Genomic DNA, 23,704 nt, shown 5'->3' with positions numbered 1-23,704 from the left:
TCAACAAGCGCATGGGTAAGGCTTCCACTGCTGTGTCCAGACTGGCCAAGAGAGTGTGGGAAAATGGCGCACTGACACGGAACACAAAAGTCCGAGTGTATCAGGCCTGTGTCCTCAATACCTTGCTCTACGGCAGCGAGGCCTGGACAACGTATGCCAGCCAAGAGCGACGTCTCAATTCATTCCATCTTCGCTTCCTTCGGAGAATACTTGGCATCAGGTGGCAGGACTATATCTCCAACACAGAAGTCCTTGAAGCGGACAACACCCCCAGCTTATACACACTACTGAGTCGGCGGCGCTTGAGATGGCTTGGCCATGTGAGCCGCATGGAAGATGGCAGGATCCCCAAAGACACATTGTACAGCGAGCTCGCCACTGGTATCAGACCCACCGGCCGTCCATGTCTCCGCTATAAAGACGTCTGCAAACGCGACATGAAATCGTGTGACATTGATCACAAGTCGTGGGAGTCAGTTGCCAGCATTCGCCAGAGCTGGCGGGCAGCCATAAAGACAGGGCTAAATTGTGGCGAGTCGAAGAGACTTAGTAGTTGGCAGGAAAAAAGACAGAGGCGCAAGGGGAGAGCCAACTGTGCAACAGCCCCGACAAACAAATTTCTCTGCAGCACCTGTGGAAGAGCCTGTCACTCCAGAATCTTTATAGCCACTCCAGGCGCTGCTTCACAAACCACTGACCACCTCCAGGCGCGTATCCATTGTCTCTCGAGATAAGGAGGCCCAAAAAGAAAAGAAAAGACTTGCCAAACACAAGAATGATGATGGAAAACTATAACAAAATGATTTTCCCTTTGCATCTAAATTAAAGCCATTTTAAAACTGTTGTTTTCCACATGGGGACCGCTATACAAATTTACCTTACTTTTCAAAATTTTATTTTCGCACCCTGTCTACAGTTAATCTAACAGGAACAAATACCGGTATTGTTAATATGTATTAGATGCTGCGAATGCCGTGTCTGCTCCTTTTTTACTGTGATAGCGCCGCTGCTGTTTGCTTCATCTCTGTCCCATTCTCATGCTAATTCTGAGTTTGACAACTTTCATTTCAAAGACACTTCAAAGGTACGGCAGATCTGAGCAGAGCACTGCATTCATCCTTTAAAGTGAAACCTTCCAAACCTTTTGCCCTACACGGATATGCCTTGGGTATAAATTTTAATCCATATTCCCATTAATTAGTTTGTACAGAATCTCAAGTCACTGATGCAGACAGATCCCGGCATTTTGTAGCATGATTTATCGATCAGTGAGACAACAGCTCCAAAAACAACCCTTTCCTAAACTCCGAACTCACAAAATTGAAATAGGGCAGTCCAATAAAGACTTTCAGCAAATAATAATCAATTGAGTTACCTGTGTTCGAGGACCAGATCGTCAGGGCTTATGGACTGTCTGGGTCCAGGTACTGGTTTGGACATGCATGTATATTGGATCAGACTTAATGCCTTCTTTGTCTGCCACTATTTAATCTACCAGAAGGACTTTTGTTTAAAATATACATTGGATACGATCAGTTTGGTACTGGGAGCAATGGAATAATGAACGATTTAAGTCATTTTTTTCTGATTGTAAGTTACAGTTGCTTGTTAAAGCGTGGGAGAGAGCTGTATGTTCTATAAATGCCTGGTCTACTGCAAGAATAGACCTACATTTGGTTCTGCTCATATCGGAGTGGTATCCGTCTAATTTAACTGTGGGTTTTTAAACTAGATCTGGGGAAACCCCGAGTACATTTGAGTTTACTGTGCTTTTTGCAAACCGTTCGGGATCATCGGCCGGTCAAATTGTGTCGTTAGACTTACTTCAACTCGGAAGCTTTTGGTCGTCACAATTTTGGGCAATTGTTCAATAAACAGCAACAGAACTAAATATTTTGATGCCTTTTGCCACCTGATTAAATAATCAATTGCCTAATAGCCGGAGTTTTTGAGAGGGGAGAAAACCCCCAGCCCCGATATGGACTGAGTGAATTTCAAAGACAGATCCCGCTCCTCCAGTACAATAATCGATGTTTTGTCGAACTGTCCTGCAGTAAACCCATGGGGGATGGTGTTGTCAGGAGTTGCACTATGTGTATTTGCCCAGTGCAAGATTAAAATGAATAGGAATCCGCCTCCCCAGTCCCCCCCCCGCCACCTTTGATGTCCTGCAGCTGCCGTCAGTCCCATTCATTCCACCTGAAATCCACATCGTTGGCTGGAATGACTGACGGCTAACGTCATTCTGAGCTATAAAAGCAGGGGGTTGCAGGCTAGTTGCAACCTGATGAGGAGAGATGCTATCACGGCAAATGGTTCCCGATCACTTTATTGTAAATCCGAATCAATCAAACCGGAATTCGCATAGGCAACTGCATTGGGGGAAAAGTCAAAGCAAAAAAGAAAGACGAGAGAAAGGAGAAACTTCAAATCTGAGATTAGAGCGAAGTATCTCTTTTACAAGGCGGACTTTTTGCAGCTATATCAATCAGCTGTAGATCTGAGCACGGACTGAGTCCTTTGGAAGGATTTCTGGCGGCTGGTTCATCTTTGATTTGGACACTTTGTGACATTGATCACATCATCCCAGCCATTTCAACAAGAGAGATAAAAGGTTTCCCACGGCGTTGTCTGTGCAGCCTATTGAAGATAGGCTTCCCACTGCAAGCGCTAGGCAGCTTCTCCAGTTTATTGACAAACTTTATCTTATTTCAGGTCTTGCCCCTCAGCCAGACGAGCTTTGTACTGGAGTGCTGTCAGTGGTCACCTTGGCTGCTTATTGGGGAAGATTGAAAATGGAGATTGGGGTTTGTGGTATTTTTCTGCTGCTGATCTGTCAGTTGCGGCCGTCTGACGCTATCCAGTGGCTGTGAGTACAACTTTCTGTCCCCGCAGCTCCAGCTATTTCATTTCAAATGGAATAGATTTTAAAATATAAACATCTGATTTTTATTACTTTCCCGTTAGATTACGAAGTCAGGGCATTTAAAAAAAAAGAATCGCGTTTTCTGCTGTTTATAATAACTGCCAGTCCTGAAACGATCTAAAGAGTCATTGAGTTTGACTGCTGATTTGCATCCCCTCATTGGGATTTTAACAACTTGTGTTAATCACTTTTGCTGAATGTGTCCTTTCTCAAATGTTCTAATGAAGCAGAAATTAAGCATATACGCACACAAACATGTAATACGTCCGTTCTGTTTAACAGTGCTATCGCAGTCAGTGGCTCCGCTTTAGGCTGGAACCAGACTCAGCATTGTAAACTGGCTGGCTTGGTCCCGGAGCAGCTGCAGCTCTGCCGGAGGAACCTGGAGCTCATGCACAGCATCGTCTTCGCGGCCAAGCAGACACGTCTGGTCTGCCAGAAAACCATGGCAGACATGAGATGGAACTGCTCCTCCATCCACTTAGCACCCCACTTCAATCCAGACTTGAGCAGAGGTAATGCACATTTCTTCCTGATACTTCATCAATAAGAGATTTAACATACAGGCCTCCCATTAAAAAAAAAGGTTAAAGGTTTGAATCGCCATATCGGGACTATGTTGACATCTAGCTTCAGTATGAAGAGGGTTGCCTCATTGTTAAGAGATACGGTCCTCCCTCCAGCCATAAAATGGAACTAAGGTTTAGGAAACGGAAAAAATATGCATTTATATAGCGTCTTTCACACCTCCGGACGTCCCCAAACGCTTTGTAGCCAATGAAGTACTTTTTGAAATGTAGTCAATGTTGAAATGTAGGAAACACCAGCCAATTTTCACACAGCAGGCTCTCTCAAACAGCAATGAGATACTCTGTTTCAGTGATGTTGGTTGAGGGGTAAATTTTGGCCGAGTCACTGGGAGCCACCCCTGCTCTTTGAATAATGGCATGGGATCCGCCTGAAGGGGCAGACAAGGCCTCAGTTTGACATCTCAACCAAAAGATAGCATCTCTGCTGCACAGGAATGCCAGCCTAGATAGAATATGTACTCATGTCTTTGCAGTGAGGCTTTGAACCCACAACCTTCTGACAAAGATGTGAGCCTATTACCACTGAGCCAAGGCTGACACCTGGCAGGTTAAACATCCTTTGGCATGTTTTACAAAAGAGCAGGGTGTTCCCCCACAGTCCTGGCCATCATTCCTCTCTCTCTATCAATGGGACTAATACTTGCATTCATCTCGTGCCTTATATCCTCAGGAACTCAAAGAACCTCCTAATCAAATAATTCATTTTGAAATGCAGGAATACAGCAGCCAATTGTGCATGACCAGCTCCAACATACAGCAAATTTGATGAAAATCTAATACTTTTTTGATGGTGTGTTGGTTGAGGGAAGAGTATTGGCCATGGCAGTGGGACAGCTTTCCAGATAGTGCCCCCTGAGGCACTTAAACATCTGCATGAACAGATAGGACCTTGAGTTTAACACCACATCCAAAGTACAGCAGCTCCTGTGTCAGCTGTGGCTCAGTTGTTAGTGCTCTATTGCCTCTGAGTCACACAGTTGTGGGGGTTAAGTCCCACTTGGGCTGAATTTTACCAGCCCCCCCACGTCGGAGGTCGTCGCGGAGGGGACCCGCAAATTACCTCCGGGAGAGGCCCGCAAAGGGCCTCGATGCTGGGAAGGCCCCACAAATATTACCGCCGGTGGCGAGGCCTCATGGCAGCCTCCCTGCTGCATGGTGACTGAGATGTAATTTAAATATGTTAATTAAATTTAAATGAATGCCTAATGACTTACCTTGTAGCAACGGCTGTCCAAAGCCGATATTCTGACTGATTGCTAGAACTCCCGCATCTTCAGAAGGACAGGCAAAAAGGAAAAGGAGGTGGTGTTGCGCTGATAATAAAGGATGGGATCAGTACATTAGTAAGGGAGGATCTACGATCGGAAGAACAAAATGTGGAATCTGTTTGGGTGGAGCTAAGAAACAGCAAGGGATAGCAAACATTGGTAGGAGTTGTTTATAGGCCACCCAACAGTAGTGGTAGTGTGGGGCATGGTATTAATCAGGAGATTAGAGAAGCATGTAGCATGGGTAGTACAGTAATTATGAGTGACTTCAATCTGCATATAGACTGGGTAAACCTAATGCTGTGGAGGACGGGTTTCTGGAGTGTGTTAGGGATGGTTTTCTTGAGCAGTATGTTAAGGCACTGACTATAAAACAGGCTATTTTAGATCTAATAATATGTGATAAGAAAGAGCTAATTAATAATCTTGTTGTAAAAGAACCTTTAGGAATGAGTGACCATAATATGACAGAATTTTACATTATGTTTGAAACTGAGGTAGTTCAATTTGAAGCCAGGGTGTTAAATTTGAACAATGGAAATAATGAGGGTATGAGGGGCGAAATGGCTGAGGTGGATTGGGAAAATACGTTAAAGTGTATGACAGTACATAGGCAATCGATAGTCTTTTAAAGAAATATTACATAGTTTAGTTCCCAGCAACTATACATTCCTTCAAGGCACAAAAACCCCAAAAGTAACGGCAGTCAACCGTGGATAACAAAGGAAGTTAAGGATTGTATAAGATTAAAAGAAAAGGCCTTTAAAGTTGCCAGAAATAGCAGTAAACCTGAGGATTGGGAGGATTTTAGAATACAGCAAAGGAGGATGAAGGAACTGATAAGGAAAGGGAGAATAGAATATGAATGTAAGCTGGCAAAAAATATAAAAACGGACTGTAAAAGCTTCTATAGGTACTTAAAAAGGAAACGTTTGGTTAAGACAAATGTGGGTCCATTACAGGCAGAGTCAGAAGAATTTATGATGGGGAATAGAGAAATGGCACAGAAGCTAAATGATTACTTTGTGTCTGTCTTCACTGAGGAAGATACACAAAATCTCCCAGAATTAGAGATCCAAGGAAGTAGGGAGAATGGGGAATTGAAGGAAATTAGTATTAGTAAGAAGGTTGTATTGGAGAAATTAATGGGGCTGAAGGTTGATCAGTCCCCAGGACCTGATATTCTAAATCCCAGAGTGTTGAAAAAGGTAGCAATGGAGATAATGGATGCATTGGTGATCATCTTCCAAAATTCTATAGATTCTGGAACGATTCCTGCAGATTGGAAGGTCACAAATGTCACCCCACTATTTAAGAAGGGAGGGAGAGAAAACAGGTAATTACAGACCTGTTAGCCTTACATCCGTCATTGGGAAAATGCTAGAATCTATTCTAAAAGATGAGATAAATGGACACTTGCATAATAATGATCTGATTGGGCATAGTCAACATGGATTTATGAATGGGAAATCATGTTTGATGAACCTGTTGAGTTTTTTGAGGATGTTACTAACAGAATTGATAAAGGGGAGTTGGTGGATGTGGTATACTTGGATTTTCAGAAGGCTTTTGATAAAGTCCCCCACAGGAGATCGGTTAGCAAAATTAAAGCACATGGGATAGGAGGTAATATACTGGCATTGATTAAGGATTGGTTAACAGACAGAAAACAGAGTAGGAATAAACGGGTCAGGCTCGTGTTGGCAGGCTGTGACTAGTGAGGTACCGCAGGATTCAATGCTTGGGCCCCAGCTGTTCACAATATATATCAATGATTTGGATGTGGGGACCAAATGTAGTATTTCCAAGTTCGCTAATGACACAAAACTAGGTGCGAATGTGTGTTGTAAGGAAGATGCAAAGTGGCTTCAAGGGGATTTGGACCGACTTAGTAAGTGGGCAAGAACGTGGCAAATGGAATATAATGTGGAAAAATGTGAGGTTATCCACTTTGTTCGGAGGAATAGATGTGCAGAGTATTTCTTAAATGGTAAGAGATTAGAAAGTGTAGATATATAAAATGATCTGGGTGTCTTTGTCAATAAGTTATTGAAAGCTAACATGCAGGTGCAGCAAGCAATTAAGAAGGCTAATGGTATGTTAGCAAGAGGATTTGAGTACTGGAGTAGTGAAGTCTTGCTTCAATTGTATCGAACCTTGGTTAGACCGCACCTGGAGTACTGTGTGCAGTTTTGGTCCCTTTATCTTAGGAAGGATATTATTGTCATAGAGGGACTGCAACAAAGGTTCACCAGACTTGTTCCCGGGATGGTGGCACTGTCTTATGAAGAGAGATTGGGGAAACTGGGCCTGTATTCTCTAGCGTTTCGAAGAATGAGAGGTGATCGCATTAGAACCTACAAAATACTTAAAGGGATAGACAGGGTAGATGCAGGTAAGATGTTTCCCCTGGTTGGGGAGTCTAGAACCAGGGAACACAATTTCAAAGTAAGGGGGGAGCCTCTTAGGACAGAGATGAGGAGAAATTTCTTTACTCAGAGGGTTGTGAATCTTTGGAATTCTCTACCCAGAGGACTGTGGAAGCTCAGTCATTGAGTACGTTTAAAGCAGAGATTGACAGATTTCTAAATACAAATGACGCAAGGGGATATGAGGATAGTTTGGGGGAAAAGGCATTGAAGTGGATGATCAGCCATGATCGTATTGAATGGCGGAGCAGGCTCGATGGGCTGAGTGGCCTACTCCTGCTGCTGTGTTCCTATGTTTGGATCTCCTTTCGGAGATCCGAGGTGTAACACTAGTGGGGAAGGGGGAGGAGGAAGTTCTCAAGGCGGGTGGTGGGAAGGGGTTGAGGGTCAAAGTTAATAAAGTTCGGGGGGAAAGGTTGATAACTGAGAATTTTTTGGGGGGACAAGAGGGCAATTTGCATATTGATTCCTCATTGGTGGGGGCGTGGGAGAAGGAATTCAGGTTTATTTCTTTTTTTTGACAGAATTACCTTAAATTGTGATTCACACTGAAGGGCTTGAAGCCCTTTAAAAATGGCATCTGCGCGGTGGCGCCGGACGCTGCTGCCGGGGACGGAACGGCTGCCCCCTCTACGTCATCAGGGGTGGGGGTTCCGCCCCTTCCATGTTAATAAGCCACCACGTGAAATATCGCGATGGTTCCACAGCGCACATGTCGCTCGTGTGCACACCTCTTTTCAAGCTCACCGAGATCGGCGGCAAGCTTTAAAAATTCAGCCCCAGGGATTAAGTGCAAAAATCAAGGCTGACACCCCAGTGCAGCACTGAGGAAGTGCTGCACAGGTGGAGGTACTATCTTTTGGATGAGAAGTTAAACCGAGACCCTTTCTGCCCCTCAGGTGGACGTAAAAGATCCCATGGCACTATTTTGAAAAAGAGCAGGGGAGTTTTCCCCGGTGTCCTGGCCAATATTTATCCCTCAATCAACATCAGAAAAACAGATTATCTGGTCATTTTTCATATCGCTGTTTTTGGGAGTTTGCTGTGCACAAATTGGCTGCTGCATTTCCTTCATTACAACAGTGGCTACAATTCAGAAAAAGTTCATTGGCTGTGAAGTGCTTTGCGATGCCTGGTTGTCATTAAGGCGCTATATAAATGCAAATCTTTCTTAAAAATGCAGCACTCGCAACTTGCATTTATATATCAGCTTTAACATGGAATCATGTCTGAAGGCACTTCACAGAGGCCTAATCAAAAAACTGAATGTTGAGCCAAAGATGGAGATATTAGGAGGGATGACCACAAGTTTGGTCAGAAAGGTAGGTTTTATGGAGAGTGAGATAGAGAGGAAGAGGAACTGACACAGGGAATTTTGGAGCATGGGGTCTAGGAAGCTAAAGGCATGGCTACCAATGGTGGGACAAAGGGTTGGGGTGATGCCCAGGGTTGGGGTGATGCCCAAGAGGAATGGAGATTTAAAAGGGTATTGTAGGACTTGATGATGTTATAGAGATAGGAAGGGGTGAGGCCATGAAGGAATTTAAATACAAAGGTGAAAATTTTAAATCTGAGGTATTGGGGAACTGGGAACCAATCTAGATCAGTGAGCATGGGGTGATGGCGAGAGACAGGAGGAGCAGCAGAATTCTAGATTGAAGTTTACAAAGGGTGGAGGATAGGTGACCAGCCAGTAGGGTACTTCATTGAAGAGTGAGTCTTCATTTAGTGCTAGTCCTAGAATGTGATAAGATGCATTTAGGTTTGTTAGCAAAATTGAAGCTCATGGGATAAAAGAGGCAGCATAAATACAAAATTGGCTAAGGAATAGAAAACAGATAGCTGTGGTGAACGACTGTATTTCGGATTAGAGGGAGTTATACAGTGTTGCTCCCTAGGGTTCAGTACTGCTGTTTTTGATCTATATTAATGACCTGGGGGCACATTTTTCAAAATTTGCAGATGACAGGGAATTTGGAAGTGTAGTAAACAATGAAGATGGTAATCGACTTAAAGAAGACATAGACAGACTGGTGAAATGGATGGACTCATGGCAGATGCAAGTTAGCACAGAAAAGTGTGAGGTGATACATTTTGGTAAGAAGAATGAGGAGAGACAATACAAGCTAAATGGTACAATTTTAAAGCAGAGTACAAGAAGGAAGAAACCTGGGGGTGTTTGTGCTCAAAATTTTTAAGGTGTCAGGACAGGCTAACAAAGCATATGGGATCCTGGGCTTTATAAATAATGACTTACAGTATGCTAAATATATATAAAACCTAGTTCAACCCCAGCTGGAGTATTGTGCCCAATTCTGGGCACCACAATTTAGGAAGGAAGTGAAGGCTTAGAGTGGGTACAGAAGAGATTTACTAGAATGGTTCCAGGGATGAGGGTTTGCAGTTATGTGGATAGACTGAAGAATCTTGGGTTATTCTCAGAGCAGAGAGGCTAGGGGGAGGTTTGATAGAGATGTTTAATATCATGAAGGGTTTTGATGAAGGAAATAAAGATAAAACTGTTTCCAGTGGTTGAAGGGTCAATACCAGAGGGCACAGATTAAAGGTGATTGGCAAAAGAACCAGAGGTGACATGAGGAAAAACATTTTTATGCAATGAGTGGTTAGGATTTGGAATGCACCACCTGTTAGGGTGGTGGATTTAGATTCAATAGTAGCCTTCAAAAGGGAATTGGATAAATATATGAAAGAAAAAATATTGCAATATTGCAGGGATTTTGGGAAAGAGACTAGATTGCTGTTCAAAAGGGCTGGCATAGACTCCATGGGCTTTATGACCTCCTTTGTGCTGTACTATTCCATGATTCTATATTATATAAATGCAAGCCAAATATTTATTTTTAAGGTCAAAGCTAAAATTACAATGACCTGTTTCTACCTAAACACAGATTAGTAACACTGCATCTGTGCACCTACTATTGCCTTAGAATCACATTTGAGTCACCTCATATTTCTCTGAGTAATGTCTTTTATTGTATTGTCTGTCAGTGAATGGATGTTGTTTTAAATAAAACAAAAGGGTGGCAACCTTTTACACTCTGCAAAGCTGGAATAAGACAGGGCATTTAAAACAAAGGGTGCATGAGTGAAGTGGTCTTAGTCATGCATGAGCATAATGGGAAACGTGCTCAACTGTGCCTGTGCACAGGATTTTTAAAAGGGCAACAATCAAAGAGCAGACTTTTGTTCTTGCTGTCTGGTTTTATCAAAATCACTGTGCAGTTGACCCAGAATTGGGTTGCGAGATTCAATTGATCACCCCTAAAATACTCTTGTGAACGTCCTGTCAAAGAGTTTTAAAAGGGAGAGTTTCTTCATTTAATCATAAATAGATTGTTGTGGATGGTGAATATTCTGTGAAATATTACATGCAGATTTCAAGAAGCTGCATCACTCTGTCCCTGCAATTCGTTCACTTTCAAATCATTGTCCTCATCTTAAAATGCCTCTATGGCATTGCTCCACTTCTGTCAACTTCTCCAGCCCTACAACCTAGAGTGCAGTTCCTAGTTTCATCACATTTAGCATTCCAGTTCTCTTTGTATCACCATGTGCAGTAGAGCTTTCAGTCATCATACCTCTGTAGTTTGGAATTTCCTTCCCAAAATCCCTTGGTTTCACTGCCTCTCTACAGAGCCTCCTTGAACCTTACACTTTATACCATGCTTTATTTTAGACACATTTTATAAGTTTTTCCAACTTTGTTTGCTGACTGCACTTGCCCTATAAAACACCTTGTGCTATTTTGATACATGAAAGTCACAGCATAAATGCAAATTTTTAAAATATATTTTCAGCTCACTCTGGTACTTTCTACACTTGTTAAAATTCCTACATAGATTAAAATCAAACCTCTTGAGTTAAGAGTCAGAACTGTACCAATATCATAGCATTGCACTGCAAGTCCATTTCAACTGCGTTGAAGCAACTTTCTAAAGTATGCCTGCTTTAGTTTGGGATTTGCCGACAGCAATAAGTTTTATCAATTATATATACCAGGACTGAGAGGCCATTGTTACGAACAACTGAATTACAAAGTCATACTATAAAGAGGATAATGAATTTCTCCCTAATTCACCAGCCAAATTGAACTGTTGTCCTGTGACGTCCTAAGCCAGAGACTCAATTTTTCCATGAGGTCCTATATTGAGGGATCAATCCACAATCACGATAAAGCAGCAGGAAAGAAAAGAAAGTATTTCAATGTAAGAGAAAGCTGGATGTCCAGGAGTTGATTATTGACAGCCATACAATCTTTGGGTTCAGCTGATCCCCTCAGCCTTTGCTCTGATCGATAGCTTGCACCCTTTGATTGCTTTGGTGTATTGTAAACACACTACCATTTTATGATTTATGCCAGGGATCTGCAACCTACGGTTCTGGAGCTCCATGCGGCTCATTAAGGATTTGTGCAACTTCCAACCTTGATTGATTGAACCCATTTTTTTTTCTGGTTATCAATTTAAATGTGTTTCTAATTTTAAGAAATATCAGATATCTAAAAATCTCCTTGGCGATGGATATTTTTAACAGTAAACATGGGTTCAAATCCCACCACAGCAGAAGGTGGAATTTGAATTCAAATAATAAATCTGGAATTAAAAGCTAGTCTAATGATGGCCATGAAACCATTGTCCATTGTTGTAAAAACCCATCTGGTTCACTAATGTCCTTTAGGGAAGGAAATCTGCTGTCCTTACCTGGTCTGGCCTACATGTGACTCCAGACCCACAGCAAAGTGGTTGACTCTTACATGCCCTCTGAAATGGCCTAGCAAGCCACTCAGTTGCATCTAACTGCTACAAAGTCAATAAAAAATAATGAAACTGGACGGACCACCCAGCATCGACCTCGGCACTGGAAATGACAATGGCAAACCCAGCCCTGTCGACCCTGCAAAGTCCTCCTTACTAACATCTGGGGGCTTGTGCCAAAGTTGGGGGAGTTGTCCCACAGACTAGTCAAGCAACAGCCTGACATAGTCATACTCACAGAATCATACCTGACAGACAATGTCCTGGACACTGCCATCACCATCTCCTGGTATGTCCTGTACCACCAGCAGGACAGACCCAGCAGAGGTGGCGGCACAGTGGTATACAGTCAGGAGGGAGTTGTCCCGGGAGACCTCAACATCGATTCCAGATCCCATGAAGGCTCATGGCATCAGGCCAAACATGGGCAAGGAAACCTCCTCCTGATTATTACTTACTGCCCTCCTTCATCTGATGAGTATGTACTCCTCCATGTTGGAGGAAGCACTGAGGGTGGCAAGGGCACAGAATGTACTCTGGGTGGGGGACTTCAATGTCCGTCACCAAGAGTGGTTCGGTAGCACCACTACTGACCGAGCTAGCCGAGTCCTAAAGGACATAGCTGCTAGACTGGGTATACAGCAGTGGTGAGGGAACCAACAAGAGGGAAAAACATACTTGACCTCACCCCCACCAATCTGCCTGCCGCCGATGCATCTGTCCAGGACAGTATTGGTAGGAGTGACCACCACACAGTCCTTGTGGAGACGAAGTCCCGCCTTCACATTGAGGAAACCCTCCATCGTGTTGTGTGGCACTACCACCATGTTAAATGGAATAGATTTTGAACAGATCTAGCAATGCAAAACTGGGCATCCACGAAGCGCTGTGGGCCATCAGCAGCAGCAGAATTGTACTCAACCACAATCTGTAACCTCATGGCCCAGCATATCCCCCACTCTACCATTACCATCAAGCCAGGAGACCAACACTGGTTCAATGAAGAGTGCAGGAGAGCATGCCAGGAGCAGCACCAGGCGTACCTCAATGAGGTGTCAACCTGGTGAAGCTACAACACAGGACTATTTGCGTGCCAGACTGCGTAAGCAGCATGCGATAGACAGAGCTAAGCTATCCCATAACCAACGGATCAGATCTAAGCTCTGCAGTTCTGCCACATCCAGCCATGAATGGCGGTGGACAATTAAACAACTAACTGGAGGAGGTGGCTCCACAAATATCCCCATCCTGAATGATGGGTGAGCCCAGCACATCAGTGTGAAAGGTAAGGCTGAAGCATTTGCAACAATCTTCAGCCAAAAGTGCCGAGTTGATGATCCATCTCGGCCTCCTTCTGAAGTCCCCAGCATCACAGATGCCAGACCTCAGCAAATTCGATTAACTCCGCGTGATATCAAGAAACGACTGAAGGCACTGGATACTGCAAAGGCTATGGGCCCAGACAATATTCCAGCAATAGTACTGAAGACCTGTGCTCCAGAACTTGCTGCACCCTTAGCCAAGCTGTTCCAGTGCAGCTAAAACACTGGCATCTACCCTGCAATGTGGAAAATTACCCAGGTAAAACCTGTACACAAAAAGCAGGACAAGTCCAAACCGGCCAATTACCGCCCAATCAGCTACTCTCAATCATCAGGAAAGTGATGGAAGGTGTCATCAACAGTGCCATCAAGCAGCACTTGCTTAGCACTAACCTGCTCAGTGACGTTCAGTTTGGGTTCCGCCAGGGCCACTCAGCTCCTGACCTCATTACAGCCTTGGTTCAAACATGGACAAAAGAGCGCAACTCAAGAGGTGAGGTGAGAGTGACTGCCCTTGACATAAAGGCAGCATTTGATCGAGTATGGCATCAAGGAGCCCTAGCAAAACTGAAGTCAATGGGAATCAGGGGGCATACTCTCCACTGTTTGGAGTCATACCTAGTGCAAAGGAAGATGGTTGTGGTTGTTGGAGGTCAATCATCTGAGCTCCAGGACATCACTGCAGGAGCTCCTCAGGGTAGTGTCCTAGGCCCAACCACCTTCAGCTGCCTCATCAATGACCTTCCTTCAATCATAAGGTCAGAAGTGGGGATGTTCGCTGATGATTGCACAATGTTCAGCACCATTCGCAACTCCTCAGATACCGAAGCAGTCCAAGTAGAAATGCAGCAAGACTTGGACAATATCCAGGCTTGGACTGATAAGCAGCAAGTAACGTTTGCGCCACACAAGTGCCCGGCAATGACCATCTCCAACAAGAGAGAATCTAACCATCTCCCCTTGATATTCAATGGCATTACCATTGCTGAATCCCCCACTATCACCATCCTAGGGGCTACCATTGACCAGAAACTGAACTGGAGTAGCCATATAAATATCGTGGCTACAAGAGCAGGTCAGAGGCTAGGAATCCTGCAGCGAGTAATTCACCTCCTGACTCCCCAAAGCCTGTCCACCATCTACAAGGCACAAGTCAGGAGTGTGATGGAATACTCTCCACTTGCCTGGATGGGTGCAGCTCCAGCAACACTCAAGAAGCTCAACACCATCCAGGACAAAGCAGCCCAATTGATTGGCACCCCATCCACAAACATTCACTCCCTCCACCACCGACTCACAGTGGCAGCAGTGAGTACCATATACAAGATGCACTGTAGCAACTCGCCAAGCCTCCTTAGACAGCACCTTCCAAACCCGCGACCTCTACCAACTAGAAGGACAAGGGCAGCAAGTGCATGGGAACACCACCACCTGCAAATTCCCCTCCAAACCACACACCATCCTGACTTGGAAACTATATCGCCATTCCTTCATTGTTGCTGGGTCAAAATCCTGGAACTCCCTTCCTAACAGCACTGTGGGTGTACCTACCCCACATGGACTGCAGCGGTTCAAGAAGGCAGCTCACCACCACCTTCTCAAGAGCAATTAGGGATGGGCAATAAAGGCTGGCCTGGCCAGTGACACCCACATCCCATGAATGAATTTTAAAAAAGCTTGAACTTGTGAAACGTTTAATCACAAAAATATTATCATTAATATTGGCATTTGATCCATGGCTGTGCAACTCCTGTAACTGATTCATAGCAAGGCAAGGTCAATGTGCTCTTGTTCAATTCTTTCTTGTGTATAATCTTTATGAATACTGCTGGATCTTTCATGGTATTGCTCATTGTATTTGATAACACTGTTTTATAAGGACAGGGGCATAATGCCATATAACAAGCAATGTATTTTAATAGAAGAAATAAATCCTCTACTCCTTGCACTTGGGATATGTTTGGCAGAACTTTTGAAAAACAATGAAAATAAATGTTTTCACAAATAAAACTAATCTCTCCAGTAAGCAAACATCATTTACCCACTTTTCCTTTTGAAATAATTTCCCCAGCTGCATTAAGATAAGATCCAAAACTCACTTCCCAAATGAATAAATGCATCAAGTGTAAGAAGGAAATACCATACTTGAGGGTGTGGCCTCAGAGGCATCATGTAGGGCAAGAACATTGGGATAGGCTTAATCTGTTTAGATACTAATCACATCTTTGATTAACTAAATGTGAACACATCAGAAATATCAATGAGGAATGAGCAGCGCAGGCAAGAGAACTGTGCAATCAATCCCGCGACTTACATGAAAGCTAAAATATTGAGATTACACTATGATAATCATTCAGGAAATTAGCAAATAACTTTGAACTGCAAATGATAAAACAACACTTTTTAATTCTTTTCAGGAATTTGTACAGTTAACACTATTGACTTGAGTAATTATGATCTAATGGAGTTTGGAATGAGTTTCTTTGCATTTTTTGAGGGTAATTGCTGTTTTTGCCAGTGTTAGAGGGGAGTATTGGTGAGGCGCAGGCCCAGTCTATCTGGAGGACTACCTGTTTATAGCTATTGATCATTTGGAGGATTGACAGTGGGGAAAAAGCTGAAGATCTATAACCCACAAGGCTCAGGTAAAATGTGGTTTATCATTTTCCTTTTTCAATCAAATCAGTGTATATAGCTAGTAGCATCTTCACACACAAATGTTCACACAATGTAGGTGATGACCATCACTGGTGTGACCTGCACGTATTTGGGGGTTCCATTGTGAGGAGAGGGCATTCTAAGTTGAGAAATGGGCAGTAATTATTTTTCACTTATGTAACAAACCTGAAAAATTCAGGAGTTGGTGGATGTCAATAAAAACAAGTTTAAAGGAGTTTTAAGAAAAAAGACCTTGCATTTATATAGCACCTTTCACAGGCTCAGGATGTTCCAAAATGTTTCACAGCCAAACAGTATTTTTGAAGTGTAGTCACGAGTTGTAATGTAGGAAACAGAACAGTCAATTTTCACACAGCAAACTCCCTCAAACAGCAATGTGATAATGACCAGATAATCAGTTTTGGTGCTGTTAGCGATTGAGGAATAAATATTGACCAGGACACTGGGGAGAACTTCCCTGCTCTTCTTCAAAATAGTGCCATGCAATCTTTTACGTCCACCTAAGAGGGCAGACAGGTTTAATGTCTCATCTGAAGGTTACACATATAATAGCATTTAATAACTAGTAGTCTTCACTATGTGAGGCTTGACTATGGTCTTCATGTCTCTATTATTTGTTTTCTTTTGAATGCATTGCAGGAACGAGAGAATCATCCTTCGTGTACGCTCTCTCGTCTGCTGCACTCAGTCACTCCATTGCTCAGTTCTGTGCCTCTGGCGAGTTGCCAAGCTGCTCCTGTGGTCTTATTCCAGCAGAGGTTCCCGGGCCTGACTTCAGGTGGGGGGGTTGTGGGGACAACCTCCGCTATGGGCTGCAGCTTGGCGCTGTTTTTGCAGATGCACCAATGAAAGGCAGCAGAGCTGGAACACAGGCAAACAGGCTGATGAATAAGCACAACAATGATGTTGGCAGACAGGTAAATGTCTGACAGACTGAAGTGTTTTCTTCCTGCATCATATTCCATGATAACGCTGCACCTCAAAGACTGTGTCTAATATTCATGCTGAGTTATGTGTTCTATATCAGTGGAAGCAAGTCTCACTTCAACACCTAGTTTCACATTGGTGTCAACTTGCACCTCAAGGCCAAATTTACTAGCACACTGGAACAGTAAATGCTGTCATTCTACCTACTTCATTCTCATCCCATGGCATAGACAATCTTTCCAACTACACAGTGCAACCATGGCACCGCCACTCAATTCACTGCTGAGGGCATACACCACAACTAGGAAGCTCTGCTCCAGCCATGAGTTTGAGCTATAAATAAGGAAGCTTCCCTCAGTCCAGAGCCAAGTGTGCAGTGTGTGTAACGTGTCAGCTCTCCCCAATGATAGTTTACCGTACACTTAGAGCAGCTCCATATACTGAGTGCATGCAGAATAACCAGAGCAGCTACACCAATGAGTAAGTATAAGCAGAACAAGGTATAGGCCTGGATTTTGTGCTTTCCGCTGACCTCAAAGAAAGCTGTCCACAAAGATTTAGCAATCTCAATAGCGCAGATTTCCCCTTTCTTGAAGACGGGCTGAATCTGGCGCCATGTCAAAGGGATCTCCAGGCATCCAGCAACAGTGATGTCATCAAGCAGGGTAAGCTCTCAATTACATTGAAGTATTCTCACAGACAACAAATCAAGAAGTAAAAACCACTGAATCCCTTCACTTGTAATTTTAAAATTTTACAGATAGTGAAATAAATGATTAGGACATGCACATGAGATTAAGCTAGAAGCTAAACTATCACAAACTTAAAATTAAAAACATGTGGAATTTCTTAATATAATGGAGAAATTTGGCATTCAACAAATATAAAATTACTCTTTCAGGGCCAGTGAGGCTGTTTAGCAGTATCTATGAACTTGGTAGACTGATTAAAAACTCAGTTTCACTTTTTTCAACAAGGTGTAACTTTTTTTTCAAGGGCTTTTACAACAAGAGTAAGAGTGTAAGTTCTCATCAGTTCAGTGATTTCTAATTGATTTCAGGCTGGGGGGACCTGAACTACACACCCTGTGAAGAAGCATAGAATCACTGAAACAAAAACAAGAAATGCTGGATTCACTCAGCAGGTCTGGCAGCATCTGTGGAAAGAGAAGCAGAGTTAACGTTTCGGGTCAGTGACCCTTCTTCGGAACTGACAAATATTAGAAAAGTCACAGATTATAAACAAGTGAGGTGGGGGTTGGGCCAGACCTGCTGAGTGAATCCAGCATTTCTTGTTTTTGTTTCAGATTTCCAGCATCCGCAGTATTTTGCTTTTATTTTAGCATAGAATCACTGATGTCAACGTCTGGATTCCCAAATTGAGCTGTGCATATGAAAACTCCAGACGTTGCTGATGTTTCAGAGGAGTAATGGTGGTGAATGGCGAGTTTCACCGTCATTATTACTGCAAAATCCAGGCCATAGAGTACAACTGGCACAGCTCCATATACAGAGTAAAAGCTATTCAGGAGTGCTGCATATACTGAGAGTACAATGTCACCAGGACGACTCCACTAATACAGCAACATGTATTTATATGGTGCATTTGATATATTAGTGATATGTCCCAAACTGCTTAATTGATTAAAATTGAAGAGTTGGGGAGGTAACTGATCATTTGGAGATGCGGATTTTGAAAAGGTTTTGAAGGAGGGTAGAGATGTGTCAAGATTGCGGGGAGGGGAGGTTTCAAGAGTATTTGGGCAGTTGGCAGAATCCTCTGTCCCTGAAGGTGGAATGGAAAAAGTGGGTAGATGCATGGAGACACAAGTTGGAAGAGCAAGGGCATGTAGATTAGAGGTGGTCAAAGTGGTAGGCAGGGCATTTAAGAATTTACAAAGGGATTTATAGAATAGGACAACACATTAGATGTGATGCGAGCCAATGGAGCTTGAAGACAGGGCTAGTAGGGGAGCAGGACATGATGTCACACATGATATGAGCAGTAGAGGTTTGGATGAGTTGAAATATATGTAGGGTGGAGGAGTTCAGAAGGCAGTAAGAAATATCCTTAGGACAGATTCACGCCCCAGGCCAATAAAGACCCCTATGTTGCCACTTAATGGCCTTTGCCCACCTCCACGTGGATTTTATGTGTGGCATGTGGGCATCCTGGAGCTGGGAAAAGCCGCCTGGGAAAAGCAGGCAGCTTCTCAGTGCCCCGGGTGTGGGTCCTGATAATCGGGTACAGGGTGCCCAATGGAGGGCCACCCCAGCTTCCCAAACCAACCCCAGGACCCAACACGCCCCTCTTCCCCCACCCCGCCCCCCAAACGATCACCCTTGCCTCTCCGGGGCCCGACCAATTATACCCGGCGAGGCAACCAAAACTCACCTTAAATCCCAGCTCCATGTCTTCCTCTGCGGTCAGCTGGGCTGCACTCCCAGCAGTGGCCACCGTTCCTGGTGGTGCTGCTGGGACTAAGCTGCCAGCCCACTGATTGGCCAGCAGCTCAATGAGGCGGGACTTCCATCTCAAGCGGCTGGAAGTCCCTCCTCAGAGCAATTAAAGCCTGGGGACCTGTAAAATGCGGGACAGATCCCCAGGCAAGGCGGAAGCAGGTTTGCCACCGACTTTTATGTCGGTGGCCAGCTCCCGTCTGCTCAACGTAAAATCCAGCCCAAAGATAGGTAGGAAAGTAAGTTTTGAAGAGGACATAAGGAGGCTATAAGTGGGAAAAGATCTGGCAAATGGAGTATTATTGGGAAAATGTGAAATTGTCCATTTTGGCAGGAAGAATAAAAAAGAAGCATATTATTCAAATGGCGAGAGATTGCAGAGCTCTGAAATGCAGAGGAATCTGAGTGTCCTAGTGCATGAATCACAAAAGGTTAGTATGCAGGTAGATCAAGTAATTAGGAAAGTGAATAGAATGTTATCGTTTATTGCGAGGGGAACTGAATACAAAAGTAGGGAGATTATGCTTCAGTTATACAGGGCATTGGTCAGACCACATCTGGGGTACTGTGTACAGTACTGTTCTCCTTATTTATGGAAGGATGTAAATGCATTGGAGGCAATACAGAGAAGGTTTAACAGACTATTAACTGGAATAAAAACAAAAGCAAAATACTGCAAATGCAGGAAATCGGAAATAAAAACAAGAAATACTGGAACCACTCAGCAGGTCTGGCAGCATCTGTGAAAAGAGAAGCAGAGTTAACGTTTCGGGTCAGTGATCCTTCTTCGGAACTGACAAATATTAACAATGTCACAGGTTATAAGCAAGTGAGGTGGGGGTGGGGCAAGAGATAACAAAGGTGAAGGTGTAGATTGGACAAGGCCACATAGCTGACCAAAAGGTCATAGAGCAAAGGCAAACAATATGTTAATGGTGTGTTGAAAGACAAAGCATTAGTACAGAAAAGATGTTAACGGACTGAATATTGAACAGCAGCAAGTGCAAACATGAAAAAAACCAGTGGGTAAGCAAACTGAACAAACTAAGATGAAATGAAATAAATGCAAAAAAAAGGTTGTAAAAATGTAAAAAAAGAAAAAAAGAAGAAAAAACAAAAAACAACTAAAAATGAAAGTGAAATGGGGGGCTGTCATGCTCTGAAATTATTGAACTCAATGTTCAGTCCGGCAGGCTGTAGTGTGCCTAATCGGTAGATGAGATGCTGTTCCTCGAGCTTGCGTTGATGTTCACTGGAACACTGCAGCAATCAGGATGGATTGTCTTATGAGGAAAGGTTGGACAGGCTCAGCTTGTATCTGCTGGAGTTTAGAAGAGTAAGTGGTGACTTGATTCTGAGGATGTGGAAAGGATGTTTCCCCTTGTGAGAGAATCTAGAACTAGGGGTCACTTTAAAAATAAGGGGTCGCCCATTTAAGACCGAGATGAGGAGAAATTTTTTCTCAGTCAGGAGTCTTTGGAACTCTGTTCCTCAAAAGGCAGTGGAAGCAGATTCTTTAAATATTTTTAAAGCAGAGGTAGATAGATTCTTGATAAGCAATGGTGTCAAAAGGTTGTCGGAGGTATATAAGCAATGGGGTCAACGGTTATCGGGGGTTAGGCGAGAATGTGGAGTCGAGGTTCCAATCAGATCAGCCATGACCTTACTGAATGACGAAGCAAGCTCAAGGGGCCGAGTGGCCTACTCCTGCTCCTAATTCGTATGTTCGTATGTAGAATACATAGGGCAACTCGACCTATTGAGAGTATACAGAATGGTTCCACTTACAATATACCCAAAGCATCTCTACATACTGAGCATATATAGTGTACCTGGGATAGCCCCACTCCTGAAAGTGTAACTCAATCCACCCATTACAAATTATTGAGTACCAGACCTTAGCTATACTTTCATGGGGAGGAAACTTCAGAAGCTTAGAACATATCAAGAGAAGATAAATCAGAAATCACAGCATGTGGGCCATTATGGGATATTTCTAGTCCAAAAGAAGCGTTGACAAGAGACCTCTGACCAGATCTCCAATTATACTGTCACTGAGAAATAATGAATCATCTGAGATTGATTAAAATATCAGAATTTAATTTAGTGAAACAGTAGAGAATGTGGATGACAATGGAATTGTCACATCAATTGCCATGCTACCTTAAAAATGTTTTACATTTAAAAACATGACATTAAACCTTAGCATTGAAAGCATTGCACTATGTCTCTAAAAGTCCACACTGCAGCAAATATACTCTTCCCTGCAGAAAACATTGGGTTTGTATTCTAGAGAGATTAAGCTGAAGGGCTTTCATTATCTGAACCTTCATCCAAACCTGACTTGTGATTTTGTGTTATCGTGGATATTTGAGTAGGTTAATAGCTTTGTCTGAAAATGAGCTTTCCTGTATCTGAGATGATCAAATATCCACATGGCATAAAGATTCCTCTGCTGCTGGGGCCAGGGAAGGAGTAGGGAGAGAGAGAATGTTGTCTGGAGCCCAGTTGAAGGTTATATAGTGGAGTTGTAAGGATTGATGGATATGCTTAGTAGCGTTTAGCGAACAGGAAGGTTTATGTAGAACTTTACCTGGGGAGATTAAATAGGTGAAGTAGAGGCTGGATGACATGTGCACAGTCTGGGATCAATGAGCCTTTTATTATTCCATACTTGAGTAAATCTCCTCACCCAATGCAGTAGTAGCCCTTGTATTATGTGCAGGCAAAGAATTACATCTTTACTTACCCTTGCTCACAAGTATTCTCTCTTACCAGACCTTGATTGATTCATTGGAAACCAAGTGCAAGTGCCACGGTGTTTCTGGCTCATGTTCTGTAAAAACCTGCTGGAAGGGATTACAGGAACTAAACAAGATTGCTGTGAACCTGAAGTCAAAATACCTGGCAGCCACCAGAGTGATTCACCGTTATGTTGGCACAAGGAAACAGCTGGTGCCTAAAGAGCTTGACATAAGACCAGTTAGGGAGAGTGAGCTGATTTACCTGGTGGGCTCACCTGACTACTGCACAAGTAGTGAAAAGCAAGGCTCCTATGGCACTCATGAGAGGTAGGGACCAGGCCAACTGTGGTTCTTGCATTGTCTTAATTTCATTTTCTGTATTTTTTCATTATCTATTATACTATATGTGTTGGATTTATTCCTCTCCTGACTACATGGGGATTCAGTCCTGATGCAATTCCACAGAGGCCATCTGCCCTCCAGGTCTTTGTCCAGCGACCATTCCTCATGTGTGAGTTTAGATGGTGAGAATCAACAGTTTATCAACTGATCCATTTTTGGGCAGAAGTTTCAGTATATCTTACCCTCCTTTCTGAAGGTCACAATCTTCTACCAGTACTGCGCCAGTATTTCTCTTCTTTCCTCTCATTAGAATAGAACAGGAGATCTCTACTGATTGGGATTTTGACAGCCATCACAAGAATTGTAAAACCTTTATATGGGCCTATACTTTTAAGAGCAAGGTTACGCTCCAATGCTAATGATAGGAGAGCAAACACCATGTAGTTGTCTGCTGTTGCTTTCCTTCACTAAAAACTTAGTTATTTGTGATAACAATCACAAATTTTACAAACATAGGGATTACAAAGAGAAACCGAAGAATAGGAAACACTGGGGGAGAAAGATGGCAAAATATACTTTATCACCCCCTGATGCCCATGTGACAGATGCAGCTTGTGTCTTTCAACAACATTTGTTTTTGGCACTACTGGCATATCAGGTATAAAGCTCATGTCTGGTATTTAAGATTTGTCAAATGTAGAACCAATTTGAATATAGAGGGGATCACAGCTGAGCTTAACTCTCTTTACTTTTTTATTTTTATTTTTTATTTAACAGGGACCAGGAGTGTGAAACCTGGCTGATCTCCTTAATAGTTAAGGGTCACTGCGACTAATTGCAGTGTTCCACCTAAATTCTGATAACAACACAGACCTGGGATCTGTCTGGTGCTGTGCCCTTCATATGGGGTTTTTGCCAGTTATTAATTTGGGATCACACATTGCCGGAGACTATTGTATACCAGGCAGCACTGTCATTCTATTCAGTGGATGTACTCTGGTAAATCTAGTACTTTCTGTTGCTTGAAGTGATCTTTAACTGATCTTCCTTTATTTGCTTTACCTACAGACAGTGCAACAAGACTTCTGTGAGCAGCAACAGCTGTAACCTGATGTGCTGTGGTCGGGGATACAATGCATACACAGAGACGATTATAGAAAGGTGCAGCTGCAAGTATCATTGGTGCTGCTATGTAACCTGCAAAAGGTGTGAAAGGACTGCAGAAAGGTATCTGTGTAAGTAA

At 43.2% G+C, this 23,704-nt stretch overlaps 1 protein-coding gene across 1 annotated transcript; it reads left to right on the top strand.

Moving 5' to 3' along the window:
* Positions 1–2,795: 2,795 nt before the first annotated feature.
* Positions 2,796–23,704, top strand: wnt11f2 (wnt 11, family member 2). The gene is made up of 5 exons (XM_068047926.1): positions 2,796–2,869; positions 3,209–3,441; positions 16,629–16,906; positions 22,154–22,446; positions 23,530–23,704. Exons 1-5 carry the CDS (start codon positions 2,796–2,798, stop codon positions 23,702–23,704), a joined length of 1,053 nt encoding a protein of 350 aa, XP_067904027.1.

This window comes from Heterodontus francisci, chromosome 15 (genome assembly GCF_036365525.1).
Source record: "Heterodontus francisci isolate sHetFra1 chromosome 15, sHetFra1.hap1, whole genome shotgun sequence".
Taxonomy (NCBI): domain Eukaryota; kingdom Metazoa; phylum Chordata; class Chondrichthyes; order Heterodontiformes; family Heterodontidae; genus Heterodontus; species Heterodontus francisci.
The sequence above is the reverse complement of the archived record's forward strand: the minus strand, read 5'-3'. Positions and strand labels throughout refer to the sequence as shown.

Coding starts and splice junctions, on each gene's coding strand:
- wnt11f2 (XM_068047926.1), top strand. CDS start 2,796: ATGGAGATTGGGGTTTGTGGTATTTTTCTGCTGCTGATCTGTCAGTTG. Junction 2,870..3,208: donor TCTGACGCTATCCAGTGGCT/GTGAGTACAACT, acceptor TCTGTTTAACAG/TGCTATCGCAGTCAGTGGCT. Junction 22,447..23,529: donor TCCTATGGCACTCATGAGAG/GTAGGGACCAGG, acceptor CTTTACCTACAG/ACAGTGCAACAAGACTTCTG.